Source organism: Panulirus ornatus, chromosome 15 (genome assembly GCF_036320965.1).
Source record: "Panulirus ornatus isolate Po-2019 chromosome 15, ASM3632096v1, whole genome shotgun sequence".
NCBI classification, from domain to species: Eukaryota; Metazoa; Arthropoda; class Malacostraca; order Decapoda; family Palinuridae; genus Panulirus; species Panulirus ornatus.
Window position 1 is genome coordinate 23,136,291 of NC_092238.1, and position 25,903 is coordinate 23,162,193.

At 40.3% G+C, this 25,903-nt stretch overlaps 1 protein-coding gene across 2 annotated transcripts in view; it reads left to right on the forward strand.

The window, feature by feature from the left end:
• Window positions 1-6,061: 6,061 nt before the first annotated feature.
• The window catches only part of LOC139753748 (uncharacterized), a 137,613-nt gene continuing 117,771 nt past the window's right edge, over window positions 6,062-25,903 (forward strand). The window contains exons 1-3 of one of the 2 annotated variants that reach the window (XM_071670560.1): window positions 6,062-6,614; window positions 17,503-17,668; window positions 25,015-25,187. In XM_071670560.1, coding sequence (XP_071526661.1) covers window positions 17,548-17,668; window positions 25,015-25,187 — 294 coding nt within the window. In that variant the 5' untranslated portion in view covers window positions 6,062-6,614; window positions 17,503-17,547. Of the gene's footprint in view, window positions 6,615-6,889; window positions 7,030-17,502; window positions 17,669-25,014; window positions 25,188-25,903 lie in introns of those variants that run through there. The other variant, XM_071670561.1, reaches the window with a different exon arrangement.

The following is a 25,903-nucleotide window of genomic DNA, read 5'->3' on the forward strand; positions in this document are numbered from 1 at the left end:
GTGGAATTTATTAAAAAAGGGGGTGACATATTGTTGACTGGTTGGTAAGGATATTTAATGTATGTATGACTCATGGTGAGGTGCCTGAGGATTGGTGGAATGCTTGCATGGTGCCGTTGTACAAAGGTAAAGGGGATAAGAGTGCTCAAATTACAGAGGTATAAGTTTGTTGAGTATTCCTGGGAAATTGTGTGAGAGGGTGTTGATTGAGAGGGTGGGGACATGTACAGAGCATCAGATTGGGGAAGAGCAGTGTGGTTTCAGAAGTGGTAGAGGATATGTGGATCAGGAGTTTGCTTTGAAGAATGTATGAGAAATACTTAGAAAAGCAAATGGATTTGTATGTAGCATTTATAGATCTGGAGAAGGATTATGATAGAGTGGATAGAGATGCTTTGTGGAAGGTATTAAGAATATATGGTGTGGGAGGCAAGTTGATAGAAGCAGTGAAAAGTATTAATCGAAGATGTAAGGCATGTGTACGTGTAGGAAGAGAGGAAAGTGATTGGTTCTCAGTAAATGTTGGTTTGCGACTGGGGTACGTGATGTCTCCATGGTTGTTTAATTTGTTTATGGATGGGTTTGTTAGGGAGGTGAATGCAAGAGTTTTGGAAAGAGGGGCGAGTATGCAGTCGGTTGCGGATGAGAGAGCTTGGGAAGTGAGTCAGTTGTTGTTCGCTGATGATACAGCGTTGGTGGCGGATTCGGGTGAGAAACTACAGAAGCTGGTGACTGAGTTTGGTAAAGTATGTGATAGAAGAAAGCTGAGAGTAAATGTGAATAAGAGCAAGGTTATTAGGTACATTAGGGTTGAGGGACAAGTCAATTGGGAGGTAAGTTTGAATGGAGAAAAACTGGAGGAAGTGAAGTGTTTTAGATATCTGGGAGTGGGTTTGGCAGCGGATGGAACCATGGAAGCGGAAGTGAATCATAGGGTGGGGGAGGGGACGAAAGTTCTGGGAGCGTTGAAGAATGTGTGGAAGTCGAGAACTTTATATTGGAAAGCAAAAATGGGTATGTTTGAAGGAATAGTGGTTCCAACAATGATATATGGTTGCGAGGCGGGGGCTATAGATAGAGTTGTGCGGATGGTGGATGTGCTGGAAATGAGATGTTTGAGGACAATATGTGGTGTGAGGTGGTTTGATCGAGTAAGTAATGAATGGGTAAGAGAGATGTGTGGTAATAAAAAGAGTGTGGTTGAGAGAGCAGAAGAGGGTGTTTTGAAATGGTTTGGTCACATGGAGAGAATGAGTGAGGAAAGATTGACCAAGAGGATATATGTGTCGGAGGTGGAGGGAACGAGAAGTGGGAGACCACATTGGAGGTGGAAGGATGGAGTGAAAATGATTTTGAGTGATCGGGGCCTGAACATGCAGGAGGGTGAAAGGCGTGCAAGGAAGAGAGTGAATTGGAACGATGTGGTATACCAGGGGTCGACGTGCTGTCAATGGATTGAACCAGGGCATGTGAAGCGTCTGGGGTAAACCATGGAAAGTTCTGTGGGGCCTGGATGTGGAAAGGGAGCTGTGGTTTCGGTGCATTGTACATGACAGCTAGAGACTGAGTGTGAACGAATGTGGCTTTGTTGTCTTTTCCTAGCGCTACCTCGCACACATGCAAAGGGAGGGGGTTGTTATTTCATGAGTGGCGGGGTGGCGACGGGAATGAATAAGGGCAGACAATATGAATTATGTACTTGTGTATATATGTATATGTCTGTGTGTATATATATGTATACATTGAGATGTATAGGTATGTATATGTGCGTGTGTGGGCGTGTATGTATATACATGTGTATGTGGGTGGGTTGGGCCATTCTTCCGTCTGTTTCCTTGCGCTACCTCGCTAACGCTTGAGACAGCGACAAAGCAAAATAAATATAAATAAATGTATATATATTTCATACTATTCATCATTTTCTGCGCTAGCGAGGTAGCGTTAAGATCAGAGGACTGAGCCTTAGAGGGAATATCCTCACTTGGCCTCCTCTGTTCCTTCTTTTGGGTAATCAAAAACGAGAGGGGAGGATTTCCAGCCCCCGCCCCGCTCCCTCCCCTTTTAGTCACCTTCTACGACACGCAAGGAATACGTGGGAAGTATATATAAATATATATATATATATATATATATATATATATATATATATATATATATATATATATATATATATATATATATATATATATTTATATACACACACACACACATATATATATATATATATATATATATATATATATATATATATATATATATATATACATACGTGTGTGTGTGTGTGTGTGGCTGGGACATTTTGTCTGTTTTATTGCGCTCCCTCGCTGACGCGGGAAACAGTGATTAAGTATGATAATGGAAAAATATAGGCAAATATACTAGAAACAAGATGAATGCAATCGAAATTGCTTGTGTTCGCATAACCTGGTGGAATAATGTGTGATATGAAAACAAGCGTTGTAATATTTATAGCTAGAAAAAACACTTCCCTTTGGGTGCTCTCAACAGATTGGTATCCCATACACCGACACATCTTGAAGCCATAGTGATCAAGTAAAGAAACTATTTCTCCTCTGAAATGAAAGGACATAAGAATAAGACTAATGACCAAGAAACACGTAACACACATCAACGTACATACGAAAATAGGTATGATAGCGGCAAACTCGTGTATAATTAGTGCTGATTTGTACTCTCGTGGGTCCCCATTTCTTGGATATTTTCCATTCTCATACAACCACTTAAACTTATGGATGTCATTTATATTCACCAGAGCCTCCTTAATGTAGTCAATTCGTCCACCACTAATTCTTTTAGTCACTTGACATGGCATGGACAAGTGAACCCATCTGGCAGGTTGGTCGCCTGGGGCACGCGATGGATGTAAAAAAGAGGTCCATTACGTGGCGTCAGGTGGTGGAAATTATGCCGTTATCTAAGTAGGTATGCGACTGAATTGTGGAACAACGTTGTATATGGTACATAGAGAGTCATAGACTGTTATGATGATATTGCAAATTCCCAAGAGAGAGGTTTGGTGGATTTTTTGACACAACTCGGCGTCGTGTGAGGGATGAGAGGCATGAATAATTCCACAATTGAACATCAGGTTCTGGCCTGTTACGTTGTCACGGACGGCCACATTGAAGTCAAGGGATTCCATAGGGAAAAGAAATACGCCAGGTGAGATCTACCCCGCTCTGTGGAGTGGCACCAAATATCCATGGTGAAGTTAGAGCGCGGGTATTTGACGCTAAGCTGGAGGACCACCGCTTCGAGAAAGGTCATTTTGATCAAGTACTCACTGAGGCTGAGGTCCACAAGGGGTCAGACAGAGTGATATGTTATGGTGTTAGATTTCGAGCAGGAATTAGAATGACAAAATGCTTCTGGTGTTAAGGATCAATGTAGAGAGTAGATTATGGGCGACAGATCCATTGCCTCTAATAATCGTCCTATCAGTTTGACATCTATTGTAGAGAAATTTCTCGAAACAATTGTAGCGGAGAAAATACGGGAACATGGAGAAACATGATCTCATCAGGAATTCTCAACATGGATTTACAAAAGGGAAGTCATGTCTCGGCAACCTTCTCTCCTTCTTTAATAAAGTTGATCAGGGTAAGAGTTATGATATTATATACGTGGACTTAAGTAGGGCTTTTGATAGAGTACCTCATGAGCGTCTGATTAATCAAATCGCGATACACGGCATCATCCAGGGTTGTGTACTGAATTGGATTAGGGCCTGACTCTCTGACACAAAGCAGAGGGTATGTATCAATATCAGACTGGGGCAATGTAGTCTTCCTCAGAGGTCATGCCTAATTCAACTTTCAAAACTGATGATGAGATACGTTCATCCTCTCTGGGTTTAGAAATGCCGCCAGCAGCTACCTTGAGCTGAATTCATAGTGCTAAATCGTCTTTGTTTACACCACAAATTATTTTGTATGTTACTCTTTCAGCACAAGAATCAAACAAATCAAATGCTGAAGTATACTGGATAATGCAAAGCACACAATCATTGAATATATTGAATTCTATAAACTGCAATACTTTAGGTACTAGCATAAGCTGCCTGCTTTTTCCAATGAAAAGGCTAATTGTATCAATGTGTTATTGTATAACTTTCTTTTAACGTTTGAAATATTGCTTGGGTAAAATTACCACTTCGGACATCCACCTGTTGGGAAGTAACATTTCTTTCCATGGTTTCTGATGTTTTGCGCACGATTCTGATCTTAATTTCTGACTCAGATCACAACCTCTGGATGTATCCTCACAACCTTTATCCAACGTTAATGGGGGACACCAGAACTTGAAAATCCACTGAGAAACAATTTCAACCAAACCAAAGCAACCAACCTAATTTAACATATCAAAATTTTCTTGATATCTCGAACTGTAATAACCAACACTGATAGCTTCAGCCTACAGCTGATGGAGACGGACGTTTTCATTCATGTTTTAAGCCCCAGCTACCTCCATCCAGGTACTCCTGATCAGAGATGCAAAGTGCCGTTGACCGGTCCTGGATTATTTCCTCTCTTTCCTTAATTACATTAAAAAGCATTAATCGTGGCTTTTCGGTGAGAGTTCTTGCAAGCTCCTTTCCCTTATTCTCAAACTTAGTGTATCGGCGTTCTAAGTCGAGCCTTACATTCTGTTACTCCAACAAATAATTGCAATGAAAAACTAAACAACCACTTGGACTTGTATGGAAGTATAAGTACAACAGAAGTATAAGTACAATAGGAGAAAGCATTACAAACATGTTTTCTCATCTTTTCTTACGTTATCGTTGTATATGTTATTACGGCTATGTTTGGCTTTACCGAGAGCTGCCACTCAACACGGCAGAGGTCATTTCAAAAATAAGCAAGGGACACACGATGAAGCTGTTCAAAGTTCAACCAGAGGATAAATTATACATTACAGGAAAGAAAAACAACATGAGAGCCGTTGTTATGCCTTTTCTTAAGCTTCACTCACCTCCAACAGTGTGGGCACTCAGTTGAGGAGGCCTGCCTTCTGACGACCTAACTACTCGTACCTTAAAGACTATGTAAGATCTTGGCTCGTAACCATTGATAAGCCCAAACTACCAACCAACCCTTACGCCAGGCGAAAGAAGAACCTATGAATAACTCAGATGACAACTGTCACGACAGTAATATTTGCATGGCTGTGTTCGCAATAATCAATGCATAAATATTAACCTATTAAAAAAACAGCTTTCAGTGAAGTATTTGCATGTTGCTTTAGATGTATTAGCATTATACAGAGTAATGCACCTCATAAGCACGATGAAGAAAAAATAATGACATGAAATTATGATGCCAGTGGTTACATGTTGTTGAACTCCCCAAATGAGCCGACCCCAGTCTACTCCTGCATTTAACAAGATTAGGCATATGTTCAGCTGTTCTCGATAAGAGACCACGTCTTTGATTAAGGAATGCGGCAAGTTAAATTCACTCTATTTTATGTTTCACTAATGCTTTCTTTTGTTTGTGGAAAGCATATAAAAACAGACGGTTTCTTGGAAAGTGAAGCACACTTTTCATTGTTTCTTGGCATTTGCATGTTTTCAATGTCAGCTCTACCAGCTGTCAAACCTTAAAGCTACACACATACTGCATGCTGAACAAAAGGCATATCAAGAAACTTTAAGAGTTTCTTGAAGCTATTATCTCTACTCTCGTTATTATCCTTAGATTTTGAATATCTACGATAATAAGTGCTCTTCTTTGTAGCTGGGAGAGCGGTATGTGGCTTGTTCTCTCTCCTAATAATATGATTCAACTAAACACATGAAGGTAATATCCTGATACTAGCAGGAAAGGAGAGGGGGCTCCACCCCATCTTGGAACTTTCCTGCCAACCTTCACATTTTGAGGAATACTTCTAAATATATTCGAAAATCCTAACGACTTCCATAGTCTCTTCCAAAAGTTCTGAAATTGTTTTTGTCAAAATTTCTGGAAATATCGAGACTTTCATAGGTATCTGGCAAACTGGTATGAAGCCACGCCGGACGTGTCGCAACTATTTAACCAAAAACCATTCAGACTCGTTAGACCTTCATTTATAGTTAATAACTGTCAGGGTAGTCAATAGATGTTTGCCAGAGGCCTCTAATCATGTATGATCTGAATCATTTGTATTCTGCCATTGTGTTCTGAAATGGTTACTAGAAGGGTTAATCCTCTTGCCTCTACCTTACGTCGTTGCCAGAATGTATCATTACATCTAGAAGGAAAGTGATCCATTTCAAGTTTAAAATGTTCCGTCAATTTTCCATTTGTGAAATCAAATTCAAGTTTCTTCCTACCATTTTTTTTCAAATCGTATTCCATAAAAGCGATGGTCACCTTCGATGTAATTCGGTAGACCTTACCTGTTACTAATGTATAAACAAATGTGTATGAATTACTCTGGCTTCGAGAACTGGACTGATCAGGACTGAATACTATCATGAAAGAAACAACCAAGGACGCCATATAACATAATGAGAGAAATACCAACTTAAGGCAGGAAGAACACATGATGAACTTGACACACAACTGTTTGTTTTGACTGGCCAAGATCAGAGTTCACACACAGTTGAGGTAACATCTCTACCTTCTCCCATGCTACATCTTAACCTTGTATATAATGGAATTATATCATTCTGGTGTAATGGTTGCATTAGAATGCAATTAGAGAACGTATACGATTGTTTAATAACCATAGCGAGCACGATACGCATTTCCTTCTTACTCTTTGTCAATATATCATTTACTAACAAAATGATTATAGTTATCAGTTAGGATGCTCATGTAGATTACTAATAAACATATAACCTCTACTTGAAAATATGTGTAATGTAGGTAATGATGCTTGTGTAGTAACCCTGGACGCACCATGTGTTAGGTCCAGCTGGGCAATGACCAGTATAGTATAGCTTACCTAACTTAATTTACGGATTCTCACACCATAGTGATTTATTCTGAAAGAGAAATACAAATGTCAGATATAAATACGGTGAGCAGAGTTGAAAAGTGGTCACTATACATCACAGGACTGCCCTCATTATCGAGAGTCAGAATCAATGTTTGGGGAAATTCACTCAGAGAATGGTTATTTTACCGATAGGTATTTTGGCACAAGCTAGTCAGGTGGTTTTATAGAGACACTGTTTGCTGTACTCTTTCCACTTCACTAACTGATGTATCAGTTTTTCATATGTTTTAAGAATTTCACGGATACACCTTGGCAGTACTTATGTTGCCGATCTATCGGCTCTACGGAGCCAAGCTATATTTATTATTTTCTTAAGCTATTAATCATTTTATCCATTAGAAGATAACTATGCCAAAATTGAGGCGTTCAGATATTTATGGTAAGGAAGTAATAGAATTAATGCAGTAGAAGAGCCGTTTTCCGTCACCATTTTGAAGTGCTGGTTGTGTGTAGTATGAAAACAGCCCAAACCATCATCATTATCTAGTTCCTAACCCTATTTAACTTGGTTGCTTAGAGGTGGGCGATTGTTCCTATATATTGAACGTAGCCTGAAAAATTAGTTATAAGAGTTTCTAGAATTTTTTTGGCTCATGTATTGTGACAAACAGGTTTGTTAGATAGCAAGAGAACCACTTTTTTAGAACCTTCGTTGTGGTAGGTTTGTGTTGGTGATCAATGGGCAGTTCCCCTTGTCAGAGCTTAGGGAAGGATGATTGGTTTGAATTAACATGACACACTTTCCCAACACTTCAAATTGACAATGGATAAGATCTGTAACAACTGTTGGACTTGTTGAAATTAGAATGAATCTTTTTGATCATTATTTAGATATTTGTATAATTACAAGTATTTGCCATTTGTTTTCTATAGAAAATTATAAATCTAGTAATGCTTTGTGTGAAAGTAAAAAATACAGCGATATGCTAATACTGTTTGACCTACTGTTGCTGATATATTAGGAAGATAACATACCATAATAATTTGTTCCGGCTGAGCTGATGTTCTGGGTAAGTTGATTGCTATTTTGCAAACTAGTTGTCAATGGTGGACCAAATCAGTTTTTTTTCCTGTATTTCTTTGTTATTATGGTAATGAATGTAGGGACTTTTCGAATGAAAGATCAAAAAGATCAATCTTGGTTATATCATAAGTCCATTGGGGGTCATGTAAACTTATACCCATCACTTACTAGAAGTCTACAGTGTATTTGGTTACAGTAGTTTGAGTAATCATTTTTACGTAAACCTCAACCTGACTCCCTGATCCAAGCCAACCTTAATGTATCTGATATGTGATGCAAAGGAAAATGAATTTTCAAAATAACAATTCATCCCCAAGTGATGAATAGTCAGCAAAATGGGCACTATTAGTATCTTAAGAGAATGCTGTAACTTGCTTTGATAGAACACTCAAAGGTCAATGATTAATCAAGGACTTGTAGCCATGCATTCATCAATCAAATTGACTTTGATGTCATTCAGAATTTGCATAGATATAGAAAGGAAATCAGACATAAATTTCACCATGCTCAATAAAAGTGTACACATCCTGATGTTGCAGAATGTGTTATATCTGTACTTTAACAGAACACAATACAGGAGTTTCATTACTTACATGATCAAACCACCTTCCACCACATATTGTCCTAAAACATTTCATTTCCAACATGCCCTCCCTCCTCCGTACAACCCTATCTGTAGCCCATACCTCACAACCATATGATATTGTTGGAACGACTATTCCTTTAAACATACCCATTTTTGCTCTCCAAGATAACGTTCTCTTCTTCCACACGTTGTTCTTTGCTCCCAGAACTTTTGCCCCCACCCTTTGACTCACTTCCACTTCCATGGTTCCATTTGCTGCTAAGAACACTCCCAAATATCTAAAACACTTCACTTCCCCAATTTTTCTCCATTCAAACTTACATCCCAATTTACTTGTCTCCCAACCCTACTGAACCTAATAACCTTCACATTTACTCTAAACTTCCTCCTTTCAAAAACTTTTCTAAACTTAATCACCAACTTCTACAGCTTTTCACTCAAATCATCCACCAGAGCTGTATCATCAGTGAACAACAACTGACTGACTTCCTGGACCTTCTCATCCCCAACAGACTGCAAACTTGTCCCTCTCCAAAACTCTTGCAATTTCCTCCCCAACCACCCCTATCCATAAACAAATTAAACAAGCATGGGGACATCACACATCCATGTCGCAGACTGACCTGCACTGGGAACCAATCACTCACCTCTCCTATGTGTACACATGCCTTACAGCCTTAGTAAATCTTTTTGCTGCTTCTAGCAGCTTACCACCCACACTATATATTCTAAAGACCTTCCACAAAGCATCTCTGTCAACCTTATATGCTCTCTCCAGATCCAGAAATGCTACATACAAATCCTACTGTTTTTTAGATATTTCTCACACAATCTTCAGAGCGAATACCTTATCCACACATCCTTTACCACTTCTGAAACCACACTTCTCTTCCCCAGTCTGATGCTCTGTACATGCCTTCACTCTCTCAGTCAGTACCCTGCCATACAATTTCCTAGGAATAATCAACAAACTTATGTCTCTGTAATTTGAACACTCACCTTTATCCCCTTTGCCTTTGTACAATGGTACTATGCATGCATTCCACCAGTCCTCAGGCATCTCACCATGATCTATAGATTAGATTAGATTATTCATTGACCACAGAATCACATAAGTCACAAATTTCTAAAAAAAAATACCGAAACCAAAAGTAAACCATCATCACCATAACATAAAACGTTAATTATGGTCCAAATGAAAAATACTTATTATATAATGACTTAAACATAAGACACCCAATACAATACATAAGAGAAACATAGTAGCTGGCATATTCTAACTCAATTAGGCATATAGGTTCAAAATTTCATGAATAGCATGACATACAGTTTTATGATCCATCCTATATACAAAGAAGTCTTGCATGGTAGTAATACCGAACTGCTGTCTTAGCTGGGTAGACATTGCGCACTGTTCTATAACATGTTTCTCGGTTTGAATATTTCCACACATACAAAGCCGCTCCTCCAATGGTAACCTGCCCCTCCCTCGCCTGTTCCAACGCCCTTCCTCCACAGCGAGGGAGTGAATATCCTTTCCAACCAATCAACAGCACAGTCACCCCCTTTCTTAATAGACTCTACTGTAACCCATCCAAACCTGCCACCTTGCTGAATTTCATCTTCCACAAAGCTTTCACTACCTCTTTTCTCTTAATCAAACCATTCTCCTTGACCCTCTCACTTCGCAAACCACCTCGACCAAAACATCCTACATCCGCCACTCTATCATCAAACACATTCAACAACCCTTGAATTGAACTCACTCCATCTCCCTCTCACTTCATCACTACCTGTTATCACTCTCCCCCTTGCCCCCTTCACTGATGTTCCCATTTGTTCTCTTGTCTTACACATTATTTACCTCCTTCCAATACATCTTTTTATCCTCCCTGAAGTTTGATAATGCTCTCTCACCCCAAGTCTCATTTGTCCTCTTTTCCAACTCTTGCACCTTTTATGCATCTCCCAGGCATTTGCACTCCTTCCCTGTAAGTATCATCCAAACGCCTCTCTTTTCTCTTTCACTAACAACTTTACCTCTCCATCCCACCACTCACTACCCTTTCTTATCTCCCTACCTCCCACCTTTCTCATGCCACATGCATCTTTTGCACATGCCACCGCTGCTTCCCTAAATACATCCCATTCCTCACCCACTCCCCTCGTGTCATTTGCTCTCACCTTTTGCCATTCTACACTCAGTCTTTCCTTGCACTTCCTCACACAAGTCTCTTTTCCAAGCTCACTTACTCTCACTACTCTCTTCTCCAACATTCCCTCTTCTTTTTTGAAAACCTTGACGAATCTTCACCTTTGCCTCCACAAGATTGTGATCAGACATCCCTCCAGCTGCCTTTCTCGGCACTTTAACATCCAAAAGTCTCTCTTCTACATGCCTGTCAATTAACACGTAAAAAGATGATGCCCTTTGATCATCTCTCCTTCTCATATACATTATATATTTTTTTTTTATTATTTTGCTTTGTCGCTGTCTCCCGCGTTTGCGAGGTAGCGCAAGGAAACAGACGAAAGAAATGGCCCACCCCACACCCATACACATGTATATACACGAACGTCCACACATGCAAATATACATACCTATACATCTCAATGTACACATATATATACACACACAGACACATACATATATACCCATGCACACAATTCACACTGTCTGCCTTTATTCATTCCCATCGCCACCTCGCCACACATGGAATACCATCCCCCTCCCCCTCATGTGTGCGCGGTAGCGCTAGGAAAAGACAACAAAGGCCTCATTTGTTCACACTCAGTCTCTAGCTGTCATGCAATAATGCCCGAAACCACAGCTCCCTTTCCACATCCAGGCCCCACACAGCTTTCCATGGTCTACCCCAGACGCTTCACATGCCCTGATTCAATCCACTGACAGCACTTTAATCCCGGTATACCACATCGATCCAATTCACTCTATTCCTTGCCCGCCTTTCACCCTCTTGCATGTTCAGGCCCTGATCACTCAAAATCTTTTTCACTCCATCTTTCCACCTCCAATTTGGTCTCCCACTTCTCCTCGTTCCCTCCTCCTCCGACACATATATCCTCTTGGTCAATCTTTCCTCACTCATTCTCTCCATGTGCCCAAACCATTTCAAAACACCCTCTTCTGCTCTCTCAACCACGCTCTTTTTATTTCCACACATCTCTCTTACCCTTACATTACTTACTCGATCAAACCACCTCACACCACACATTGTCCTCAAACATCTCATTTCCAGCACATCCACCCTCCTGCGCACGACTCTATCCATAGCCCACGCCTCGCAACCATACAACATTGTTGGAACCACTATTCCTTCAAACATATCCATTTTTGCTTTCCAAGATAATGTTCTCGACTTCCACACATTCTTCAAGGCTCCCAGGATTTTCGCCCCCTCCCCCACCCTATGATTCACTTCCGCTTCCATGGTTCCATCTGCTGCCAGATCCACTTCCAGATATCTAAAACACTTAACTTCCTCCAGTTTTTCTCCATTCAGACTTACCTCCCAATTGACTTGACCCTCAACCATACTGTACCTAATAACCTTGCTCTTATTCACATTTACTCTTAACTTTCTTCTTTCACACACTTTACCAAACTCAGTCACCAGCTTCTGCAGTTTCTCACATGAATCAGCCACCAGCGCTGTATCATCAGCGAACCATAACTGACTCACTTCCCAAGCTCTCTCATCCACAACTTCCCAAGCTCTCTCATCCACAACAGACTTCATTCTTGCCCCTCTTTCCAAAACTCTTGCATTTACCTCCCTAACAACCCCATCCATAAACAAATTAAACAACCATGGAGACATCACACACCCCTGCCGCAGACCTACATTCACTATGTATATATACATATACATATACATATATATACATATACATTTTTTTTTTCTTTTTTTTTTTTTTTTTTTGCTTTGTCGCTGTCTCCCGCGTTTGCGAGGTAGCACAAGGAAACAGACGAAAGAAATGGCCCAACCCACCCCCATACACATGTATATACATACGTCCACACACGCAAATATACATACCTACACAGCTTTCCATGGTTTACCCCAGTCGCCCCACATGCCCTGATTTAATCCACTGACAGCACGTCAACCCCGGTATACCACATCGCTCCAATTCACTCTATTCCTTGCCCTCCTTTCACCCTCCTGCATGTTCAGGCCCCGATCACACAAAATCTTTTTCACTCCATCTTTCCACCTCCAATTTGGTCTCCCTCTTCTCCTCGTTCCCTCCACCTCCGACACATATATTCTCTTGGTCAATCTTTCCTCACTCATTCTCTCCATGTGCCCGAACCATTTCAAAACACCCTCTTCTGCTCTCTCAACCACGCTCTTTTTATTTCCACACATCTCTCTTACCCTTACGTTACTTACTCGATCAAACCACCTCACACCACACATTGTCCTCAAACATCTCATTTCCAGCACATCCATCCTCCTGCGCACAACTTTATCCATAGCCCACGCCTCGCAACCATACAACATTGTTGGAACCACTATTCCTTCAAACATACCCATTTTTGCTTTCCGAGTTAATGTTCTTGACTTCCACACATTCTTCAAGGCTCCCAGAATTTTCGCCCCCTCCCCCACCCTATGATCCACTTCCGCTTTCATGGTTCCATCCGCTGCCAGATCCACTCCCAGATATCTAAAACACTTCACTTCCTCCAGTTTTTCTCCATTCAAACTCACCTCCCAATTGACTTGACCCTCAACCCTACTGTACCTAATAACCTTGCTCTTATTCACATTTACTCTTAACTTTCTTCTTTCACACACTTTACTCAGTCACTATGTATATATCTCTTTTTAAACCAGGTATTCCCAATCACCAGTCTTTTTTCAGCACACAAATCCACAAGCTCTTCACCATTTCGCTTCACAATGCTGAATACCCCATGCACACCAATTATACCCTCAACTGCCACATTACTCTCCTTTGCATTTAAATCGCCTGTTACTAGTACATGGTCTCATGCATCAAAGCTGCTGACTTATTCATTCATCTGCTCCCAAAACACTTGCCTCATGAGCTTTCTTCTCATGACCAGGTGCATGAGCACCAATAATCACCTGTCCCTCTCCATCCACCTTCAGTTTTACCCACACCAATCTAGAATTTACTTTCTTACACTATCACACACTCCCACAACTCCAGCTTCATTAGTAGTGCTACTTTTTCCTTGCCTCTTGTTCTCTCACCAACCCCTGACTTTACTCCCAAGGCTTTTCCAAACCATTCTTCCTCTTTACCCTTGAGGTTGATATCACTTTTGTCAAACACACGACCTATCTCTCCCTTCCTCTAATCTTTGTTGCATCCACACACATTCAGACACCCCATTCTGAGCCTCCGAGGAGGATGAGCACTCCCCGCTTGACTCCTTCTGTTCCCCATTTTAGAAATTGAAATACAAGGAGGGAAGGGTTTCCAGCCTTCTGCTCCTGCCCCCTTTAATCGCCTTCCACGACATGCGGGGAATACATGGGAAGTATTCTTTTACCCCTATCTCCAGGGATGAATTTATGATTTATATTGGAAAATTTTTGTTTTTTGGCCATTTTCACCTAAAACCCTTCATGGTTGTGTAAACAGTTTTATGTATCTATCTGTCTATATCTCCGATGCCTGTTCCAATTGGAACCCCCTCAAAAGGGTGACCACGGCAACAGAGTCTTTATAACTGAAGAACTCCAGTGCCGCTTCTCAGCCTTTAGTTCCTCACCCTTAACAGGCCACTGGCAGAGGGCAACTCGAGCACAATGTTCCTAATGACTCCATCTGTCTAATGCTCCTACCTCCTACTTCTTCCTAATGTTTGTATCTAATGCTGCTGCCTAAATGTTCCTACCTACTACTTCTATCTACTCCTCCTACCACTTTGCCAAAAGGCAGGGTTAGCACATAGTGCTCACCGCAGGGAAATCTAGTTATGAAGAATAAGCTGTATGAGTTAAGTGTTGTCAAATGTTACAAATGACAAGGAGAATTTGTATGTTTGTGGACAGAATGCAAGTAGTCCACTTTTTAATGAGGCAAAAAGAAAAGAAGCTACCTGGGTCAGAGGAGTGCAATTTGACAACCACTAAATTGGTGGCTCAATATGCAGATGTCACTAACCCTCTTGATACCCAGGCAGGAGGTACTGGTAGTATACCTCCCTGGTCGTTGGCTGCCTGCCAACTAGTAGTAGATAGGTATATCTTTTGCTCTACATTCCCAATCACAGGTGTGTGGTGCAGTATACAAAAAACTGGTGTGATTAGTCTTTTCTGGCTAAGTTCAGAGAATGATGCTTTCATGAGTGGGAAATAGTTGAACTATAAGTTGTTAGTGAAAATAGATATCTATCTATATATCTGATGCCCATTCCCTCTAGGAATTCCCTTAAGGGGTTGGCCATAACAAAAGTGTCTCTATAACTGGTGAACTTCAGTGCTACTTCTTCGTCTTTAGTGCTTCACCCTTAACAAGCCACTAGCAGAAAGCAACTCTTATCACAGTGTTTTCAGACGTCCCTACCAACTACCTCTACCTTATGTTTCTGCCTAATGTTCTGACCTACTACTTCTACCTAATGCTTCTGCCTAATGTTCTTAAACTATATTTACAAAATGTTCCTGTCTAATGCTCCTTCTTATTACTTGTGTCTGTTGTTCCTTACATTTTGTCAAAAGGCAGGGCTGGCGCAGATTACTCACCACAGGAAAATCTAGGTGTACAGAGAATGAGTTGTGTGAGTTGTTTTGTGTGACGAGAACTTTTATATTTGTGGACAGAATGCCAGCAGTCCATGTGAGTGTGAGGCAGAAAGAAAAGACATTTACCTGGGTCAGAGGAGTGCAACTTGACAACCATTTAAGGCCAGCTCACTTTGCAATTGTCACTAACCCTCCTGATACTCTGGTTGGTAGCAGCCTACGAACTACTACCTACCTAAAGAAGATATTGTTTTCAACACAATAAAAAAATTAATGATAAACTTCACGAGAATATTTGAAATATGAATGATAAAGGAAATGTCTATCTGTCTGTCTGTCTATATTTCTGATGCATACATGCTCTAGGAACTTCCGTGAAGGGGGTAGCCAGAGCAAAAGTTTCCACTTATCCCTTTCCTTACCTTACATGTCTTACTCACAATCACTGTTCCACACATTCTTCCACCATTTCTTTTCCTCCAATACACTTCCACTCTATTTCCCCTTGGGTCTTCCTCTTGCACCAACCCCTCAAATGGTACTTTCATACACTCCTTTTAAACTCCTTATCTTACATTCTTTTCACATGCCTAAATCACCTCAGAATATTTTTATTTATGTACTCTAACACTGCACAGTTCATTCCCTTTGCATTCCCAAATCTCTCATACACCCCCCCTCATTTCTTTCTTCATTCCATCTAGTCATACCACATGCTCCTCTCAGATAGCTCATTTCCACAGCTTGGATTTTTGGCCTCTGTGACTCGTTTCATGTCAGTGTTTTGGCTTCATAGGTCATGATCTAGAGGACTATACTATCCACTAATCCTTTCTTCACATATATACTTATACCTCTACTACCCTTCATTATTTTATTAAGGAATGCAATGACTTTTTACCTTGTACTGTTCTCTCCCATATCTCACCTTCCATATCACCAACCTTACCCAAGATAGCTCCTAAATACTTAGTTTCTGTTACATCTTTCAGTCTTTCTCCTCCCAATATATATAACAGTCTATTACACTTTCTTCTCACACTCTATAGGGTTTTGCAGAATCTATACTTTCACTGTTTCCTTTCAAACATTAATGCTGTACTTTTACAAGCATTAATCTTTAGTTGCTTTTGCTGGTACACATCATAAAGCACACTACAATGTAGAATCTAAAAAGAATAGTATCTAATTGATTTCTTATGTTTATTATTGAAATTTTGCAAGGGAAACTTTTTTTTATGTTGAAGGCTCCAGTCACAGACAAAAGTCCACCTCAAGGCTGGGCCTTAATTAAAATATCGAGAGAATTTTGAAAATATAAGGATATTAGATTTATCCCTGGGGATAGGGGAGAAAGAATACTTCCCACGTATTCCCTGCGTGTCGTAGAAGGCGACTAAAAGGGAAGGGAGCGGGGGGCTGGAAATCCTCCCCTCTCGTTTTTTTTTAATTTTCCAAAAGAAGGGACAGAGAAGGGGGCCATTTGAGGATATTCCCTCAAAGGTCCAGTCCTTTGTTCTTAACGCAACCTCGCTAATGCGGGAAATGGCGAATAGTATGAAAGAAAAAGAAAGATTAGATTTATGTGATATGCTTAGTTCAGTGTTATAAAAGCTTAAGAAGGGAAAATTCTGATGTAATGGATCGTATTAATAGAGATGCATAGAAGAAATCTTTTAATGTTATAGCTATCAGTCTATCTTTGGTGCCATTCCCTCCAGAAACTCCCATCAAGGGGGTGGCCACAGTTAAAGTATCCACCTATCCCTGTCCTAAAATGCCCCCTCACATACACCATTCTATGCATTGTTCCACCATTTCTCTCCCTCTAGTACTTTGCACTCAATTTCCGCATATCACAGGGGGTCTTCTAACACAAAGTCCTTTAATCATACATGCTCCTTGTAAACTCCTTGTCTTGCATTCTTACCACATGCTCATACCACCTCAAAAGTATTATATTTTACCCACTCTACCACTCAACAATTCATTTCCTTTGTATTCCTTGTTAGATAACATGTCTTATACACCCCCTCATTTCTTCCTTCATTCCATCTAGTCACACCACTTGCTCCTCTCAAATAGCTCATTTCCACGGCCTGACATACCATGTAGTAATAAAAAATTTCTTCTAGGGTCATGACTCTTGTACAAGCAGTGTCATTAGTCCTACTTTGAAGATGGAAGAAGCTGATGATGATAAAACTCAGATACCAAGCTCAAAGAGGATGCTGAGTACTGAGGATCCGGATTATGTGCACTTGCCTGATGCTAAGCGCATGAAGGAGATGCACAGAAGAGGTATTTATTGTTCTAGAGGAATTGATATATGTATAGGTCTGCTAGTATAATAATTCCTATGTTGATAAGATTTTTAATATTTAAGTTTCTAACAAGATCATGAAATTTTTCTTAACCCTATAATGTTTCACTGTATTTTCTTTCCCACCCTCAAAAATCACATTTTCAAGTTTTTTTTAGATTTATTTAGCCTTATGGTTTCAATGATATAAATTTAGAAAAAAATGCTTGATCACCATTCTCCTATGTTAGGTAGGTTGTGCTGGGAAACAGAGAAAGACACATCTAGTCATATACTAGTATATACAGATATACAGCAATCAAGTGTAATGGTAATGATAGATATATATATTTATGTATTTATTTTACTTCACTGTTTCCTGCATCATCAAGGTAGTGCCAGGAAACAGACAAAGAATGACCTATCCACTCATGTTTTTTTTTTTCTTGCTTTGTCGCTGTCTCCCGCATTTGTGAGGTAGTGCAAGGAAACAGACGAAAGAAATGGCCCAACCCACCCCCATACACATGTATATACATACGTCCACACACACAAATATACATACATACACAGCTTTCCATGGTTTACCCCAGACGCTTCACATGCCCTGAATCAATCCACTGACAGCACGTCAACCCCGGTATACCACATCGATCCAATTCACTCTATTCCTTGCCCTCCTTTCACCCTCCTGCATGTTCAGGCCCCGATCACACAAAATCTTTTTCACTCCATCTTTCCACCTCCAATTTGGTCTCCCACTTCTCCTCGTTCCCTCCACCTCCGACACATATATCCTCTTGGTCAATCTTTCCTCACTCATTCTCTCCATGTGCCCAAACCATTTCAAAACACCCTCTTCTGCTCTCTCAACCACGCTCTTTTTATTTCCACACATCTCTCATACCCTTACGTTACTTACTCGATCAAACCACCTCACACCACACATTGTCCTCAAACATCTCATTTCCAGCACATCCATCCTCCTGCGCACAACTCTATCCACAGCCCACGCCTCGCAACCATACAACATTGTTGGAACCATTATTCCTTCAAACATAGCCATTTTTGCTTTCCGAGATAATGTTCTCAACTTCCACACATTCTTCAAGGCTCCCAGGATTTTCGCCCCCTCCCCCACCCTATGATCCACTTCCGCTTCCATGGTTCCATCCGCTGCCAGATCCACTCCCAGATATCTAAAACACTTTACTTCCTCCAGTTTTTCTCCATTCAAACTTACCTCCCAATTGACTTGACCCTCAAACCTACTGTACCTAATAACCTTGCTCTTATTCACATTTACTCTTAACTTTCTTCTTTCACACACTTTACCAAACTCAGTCACCAGCTTCTGCAGTTTCTCACATGAATCAGCCACCAGCGCTGTATCATCAGCGAACAACAACTGACTCACTTCCCAAGCTCTCTCATCCCCAACAGACTTCATACTTGCCCCTCCAAAACTCTTGCATTCACCTCCCTAACAACCCCATCCATAAACAAATTAAACAACCATGGAGACATCACACACCCCTGCCACAAACCTACATTCACTGAGAACCAATCACTTTCCTCTGTTCCTACACGTATACATGCCTTACATCCTCGATAAAAACTTTTCACTGCTTCTAACAACTTGCCTCCCACACCATATATTCTTAATACCTTCCACAGAGCACCTCTATCAACTCTGTCATATGCCTTCTCCAGATCCATAAATGCTACATACAAATCCATTTGCTTTTCTAAGTATTTCTCACATACATTCTTCAAAGCAAACACCTGATCCACACATCCTCTACCACTTCTGAAACCACACTGCTCTTCCCCAATCTGATGCTCTGTACATGCCTTCACCCTCTCAATCAATACCCTCCCATATAATTTACCAGGAATACTCAACAAACTTATACCTCTGTAATTTGAGCACTCACTCTTATCCCCTTTGCCTTTGTACAGTGGCACTATGCACGCATTCCGCCAATCCTCAGGCACCTCACCATGAGTCATACATACATTAAATAACCTTACCAACCAGTCAATAATACAGTCACCCCCTTTTTTAATAAATTCCACTGCAATACGATCCAAACCTGCTGCCTTGCCGGCTTTCATCTTCCGCAAAGCTTTTACTACCTCTTCTCTGTTTACCAAATCATTTACCCTAACCCTCTCACTTTGCACACCACCACGACCAAAACACCCTATATCTGCCACTCTATCATCAAACACATTCAACAAACCTTCAAAATACTCACTCCATCTCCTTCTCACATCCCCACTACTTTTTATCACCTCCCCATTTGCGCCCTTCACTGAAGTTCCCATTTGCTCCCTTGTCTTATGCACTTTATTTACCTCCTTCCAGAACATCTTTTTATTCTCCCTAAAATTTAATGATACTCTCTCACCCCAACTCTCATTTGCCCTCTTTTTCACCTCTTGCACCTTTCTCTTGACCTCCTGTCTCTTTCTTTTATACATCTCCCACTCAATTGCATTTTTTCCCTGCAAAAATCGTGCAAATGCCTCTCTCTTCTCTTTCACTAATAACCTTACTTCTTCATCCCACCACTCACTACCCTTTCTAATCAACCCACCTCCCACTCTTCTCATGCCACAAGCATCTTTTGCCCAATCCATCTCTGATTCCCCAAATACATCCCATTCCTCCCCCACTCCCCTTACTTCCATTGTTCTAACCTTTTTCCATCTGTACTCAGTGTCTCCTGGTACTTCCTCACACAAGTCTCCTTCCCAAGCTCACTTACTCTCACCACCCTCTTCACCCCAACATTCACTCTTCTTTTCTGAAAACCCATACAAATCTTCACCTTAGCCTCCACAAGATAATGATCAGACATCCCTCCAGTTGCACCTCTCAGCACATTAACATCCAAAAGTCTCTCTTTCGCGCGCCTGTCAATTAACACGTAATCCAATAACACTCTCTGGCCATCACTCCTACTTACATACGTATACTTATGTATATCTCGCTTTTTAAACCAGGTATTCCCAATCACCAGTCCTTTTTCAGCACATAAATCTACAAGCTCTTCACCATTTCCATTTACAACACTGAACACCCCATGTATACCAATTATTCCCTCAACTGCCACATTACTCACCTTTACATTCAAATCACCCATCACTATAACCCATCACTCATGTACAAATATATAATCATACAAACCTCCCACAGCTAGGATTGAACCCGGGACCCCTGTGCAACAGGCGGGAGCACTACCACTAGGCTATGATCGCCCGTAATAGGGAAATGACTTCAAATAATATGGACTCAAATACCCTTCGTCTCACATTGGTGAGCAATGGGGTCTACACCAGTCTTCTCCAATCAGGCTCACACAGCCAGCAGATAACATTTTACCAAACCTGACTGCACAGTGCAGAGGTATATGAATACGAACAAAGTATGTTCTATGAAGGTGCGCGTTCTTACTTGCCCCTCTCTCCAAAACTCTTACATTCACCTCCCTAACAATCCCATCTGTAAACAAATTAAACAGCCATGGAGACATCACACACCCCTGCTGCAAACCGACATTCACTGGGAACCAATCACTTTCCTCTCTTCCTACTCGTACACACCTTACATCTTGATTAAAACTTTTCACTGCTTCTAACAACTTACCTCCCACACCATATACTCTTGAATCCTCCCACAAAGCAGCTCTATCAACTCTATCATATGCCTTCTCTAGATCCATTATTGCTACATGCAAATCCATCTGTTTTTCTAAGTATTTCTCACATACATTCTTCAAAACAAACACCTGATCCATACATCCTTTACCACTTCTGAAACCACACTGCTCTTCTCCAGTCTGATGCTCTGTACATGCCTTTACCCTCTCAAACAATACCCTCCTATATAATTTCCCAGGAATACTCAACAGACTTATACCTCTGTAATTTGAACACTCACCTTTATCCTCTTTGCCTTTATACAGTGACACTATGCATGCATTCTGCCAATCCTCAGGCACTTCACCATGAACCATACATACATTGAATATCCTAACCAACCAGTCAACAACACAGTCACCCCCTATTTTTAATGAATTCCACTGCAGTACCATCCGAACCCCCTGCCTTGCTGGCTTTCATCTTCCTCTAAGCTTTCACTACCTCTTCTCTGTGTAACAAACCATTTTCCCTGACCCTCTCACTTCGCACATCACCTCAACCAAAACACCCTGTATCTGCCACTCTGTCATCAAACACATTCAACAATCCTTCAAAATACTCACTCCCTCCATCTCTTTCTCTACTTCACCACTTCTTGTTATTACCTCCCCATTAGCCCCCTTCATCGATGTTCCCATTTGTTCTCTTGTCTTACACACTTTATTTACTTCCTTCCAAAACATCTTTTTATTCTCCCAAAAATTTAATGATACTTTCTCACCCTAACTCTCATTTGCCTTCTTTTTCATCTTTCTCTTGACCTCCTGCCTCTTTCTTTTATACATCTCCCACTCATTTGCACTACTTCCCTGCAGAAATCATCCAAACACCTCTCTTTTCTCTTTCACTAACAATCTTACTTCTTCATCCCACCACTCACTACCCTCTCTAATCTTCCCACCTCCCACCTTTATCATGCCACAGGCATCTTTTGCGCAGGCCATCACTGCTTCCCTAAATACATCCCATTCCTCCCCCACTCCCCTTACATCATTTGCTCTCACCTTTTTCCATTCTGCACTCTCTCTCTCTCTTGGTACTTCCTCACAACACAAATCTCCTTTCCAAGCTGACTTACTCTCACCACTCTCTTCACCCCAACATTCTCTCTTCTTTTCTGAAAACCTCTACAAATCTTCACCTTCGCTTCCACAAGATAATGATGAAACATCCCTCTAGTTTCCCCTCTCTGCACATTAACATCCAAAAGTCTCTCTTTCAAGCGCCTATCTGTTATCACGTAATCCAATAATGCTCTCGGGCCATCTCTCCTACTTACATACATATACTTATGTACATTTCTCTTTTTAGACCAGGTATTCCCAATCACCAGTCCTTTTTCAGCACACAAATCTGCAAGCTCCTTACCATTTCCATCTACAACACTGAACATCCCATGTACACCAATTATACCCTTAACTGCCACATTACTCACCTTTGCATTCAAATCACCCATCACTATAACCTGGTCTCTTATGTTACTGTCTGTTGTAGGAAGTGTAAGACAAGTATTTTATAGATTCAGGTATTCTGAGAAAAATGCCAGAAATATATTGTATAAAGGATAGTGGTAATGGAGACAGTAGAATGCTAAAGTGCAACAGCGGGGAGTCACTGATAGCTTAAAGAACTGCTGAGCAGTACTTTTTTTTTTTTTTTTTTTTTTTGTTCTTTTTTTTTTTTTTTACTAGACAACCCAGTTGTGGACCAATCTGGCCTCCTGTTGTCTGTCTTTTTCATGTAAACTCATAAACGTTCATACTTTGCTCCACATCTAGTAACCTTTCCTTTACACGCCTGTCAGTCAGCCCGAAATCCAGTAATGTGCAATGACCCCGAACCCCTCTCACCTTTGTATACATAGGTATTCACTTTTCTTTTAATTTTACTTGACTTAACCTACTTAAAGTTATACTATGAGGGTAAAGTCACCTTTAGCAAGGTTGTATTATCGTCAGTTGTAGAAAGAGTATGATCTCATTGAAGAACATCTCGCATCAAAGATGACTTTTCTGTCCCTGCTACTGAGTGTAGTACAACCTTGGAGCTGCAGGACCCCTTTGGAGAAGGGTCCTGGTTAACACAAGGACCCTTTCTGAAAGAGGATCTGAGGTAATTATGAATGAATGCACTTTTATTTTAAACTTTGTATTCCCAGTCACCATTCCTCTTTCATCATACAACTGGATAGGTTTCCCCACTTATCATTTACACCAGGAAATCTATGCCACTTGGTTATGCCTTCATTCACCACATCATCCACCATTGCATATAGATCCCTTGAAATTAGGTATTAGTCTTGAGCATTAAAACTGCCAAAGCACTCACTGTGCTTCTCCCAGAAACACTCCTTTCATCTTCACTCTTTTCACTATCAGGTGCCAAAGCACAGCTTTCACCCACCTTACATAACATACTGTTTTTCTGACTCACAGCAGTCTTGAACCTACTTCTTTACTTTCTTTAATACAGTCTCCACAGCTCATTCTTCAGAAGTGCCATCCCTTTTGTTTTTTCCTCACTATAACCTCAGACTTTACCTTTTGATGTTCCCAACTCATTTTTTCCCCTTTCCCTCCAACTTCGTTTCATTCAGTCACCCAGGCTGAGCTTGTGAGGGTAAGTCTTCATCAGGCTACTTTTTCGGTTTCTGTCTTTGGAAAGTCAGCCTAAAGACTATATTTTTTTCCCCATTTTCATGTTAACTGGGAACCTAATGTTCCTTAGTTATACCCTACATAACCAACATTTTCCATTGATTTAGTTTGTTTCAATTAACCATATCAGACATAATGTAGTTAATTTTTGTGCATACCATTTCACTAAGTGAATTAGTTGATTGTACTCTGCAGAACCCTAAATTCTCATCTTCATTCTCTCTGTTTCCACCTTGATTTTATTTCACTGATTGAAAATTGTGTCTGGGATGTAGCTTTGGTTTTGTCCATCCATTTTTTTTTTCCCCTTTGGTCTCTCTCCTGCATGTTTAGGATCAGGTAAGAACTAGAAGTTAACTTTATGGTGCTTTCTTGGGGAGAGGAAAAACCCTGTTGATGTTTAGATAAAAGCACCATTGTAACCAGAAACAAAATAAGGTATCATTGAGATTATTAAACTGTGCAACAGTTATAATGGCAAGAATTCATATATGACATCTTTGGCCAAAAAAGATCAGTACATTTCAAGGTCAGAGTATAAGTGATGTCTGTGTGACAAGTGTGCACCATCTGTCATGGCCAAGCTAAACCATGGCTCTATCCTGGGGAAGAATTATATGTCCAAGGTCAGAGTCCATGGCACAGTAATGCATAAGAAATATTGTCTCTGATAACATGGGGTCTTGTCACTGATCTTAACTAAACTTTGTGTTTAACTCTTCCTTGAGACAAAAAAAATCAAGATTGACCATTAGGTGAGAATGCCAGTTTTCAAATTTTATATTGAGTTAAGCATTATCAACTGTGACAAAGATTTCATTATAGTAATAGCTTTTTAAACCCCCTTTTTCTCATTCACTCCATACCTGAAAGCAATGATGAATCCTGTTTAAGGATTAGTCATTCTTTTGATAGCTTTAGTTTCCTTGCTATTCTTGTCTGTATGATATTTAATCGCAGATGATGTTTGTCTCCAGCCCAGGATGAACTGAGTGAGCGTGTGATAAAGGTAGTGGACAAAGAGTTTCATTATGCCTTGAATGAGAAACATGCAGAGATGGAAGAAATTGACTCCCGAATCTTGAGGTTGCAACAGTGCCTTCACACTCTTCGTTACTGTGTCTCCCTTAATTATTATGCTGTTAACAAGGTATGTAGTTGTGACAAATTAAACTTTTGTTCTGTACTTCATAGTTTTGGGTCCAAGCAGGTGATTTAGGTCAGTTGTTTTAGAGAAACTAAGGAGCAGAGTGAAAAGCTGTGTATCATTCTCATCAAACTAGCATCTTCATCTGTAGATTGTTAAAAATCAAATCTTAGACCTGGAGGATTTTCACAGAATTCTATTAAGTTTGTATTAAAAATCGCACATCTTTTTGGGGGGAAAAATAGTTAAATGGAAGAAATTGAAAGAAAAGGATATAGTGTAATGGCATTATTTCTTCAGTTTGTGTTTTAGTGATTTTAAGAAAAAGCATCCTTAGGAAATATAGTACACTGTATTTTTAAGAAAGAGTATCCTTAGGAAATATAGTACACTGACGAAATATAAAGTGGTTATACAATACTGATTTTTTTAACCATAGCCGTAGAATTTTGAATGATTTTTTATTTGTCATGCTTGATCATCGTTTCATAAGTTAGCATGGTGGTGCCAGGAAACAGATGAAGAAAGATCCATATTTTCTACACATATATGCACATTACCCATATTTTATATTTATTTATTTTGCTTTGTCGCTGTCTCCCGCATTTGCGAGGTAGCGCAAGGAAACAGAAGAAAGAAATGGCCCAACCCACCCCCATACACAATGTATATACATACACGTCCACACACGCAAATATACATACCTATACATCTCAATG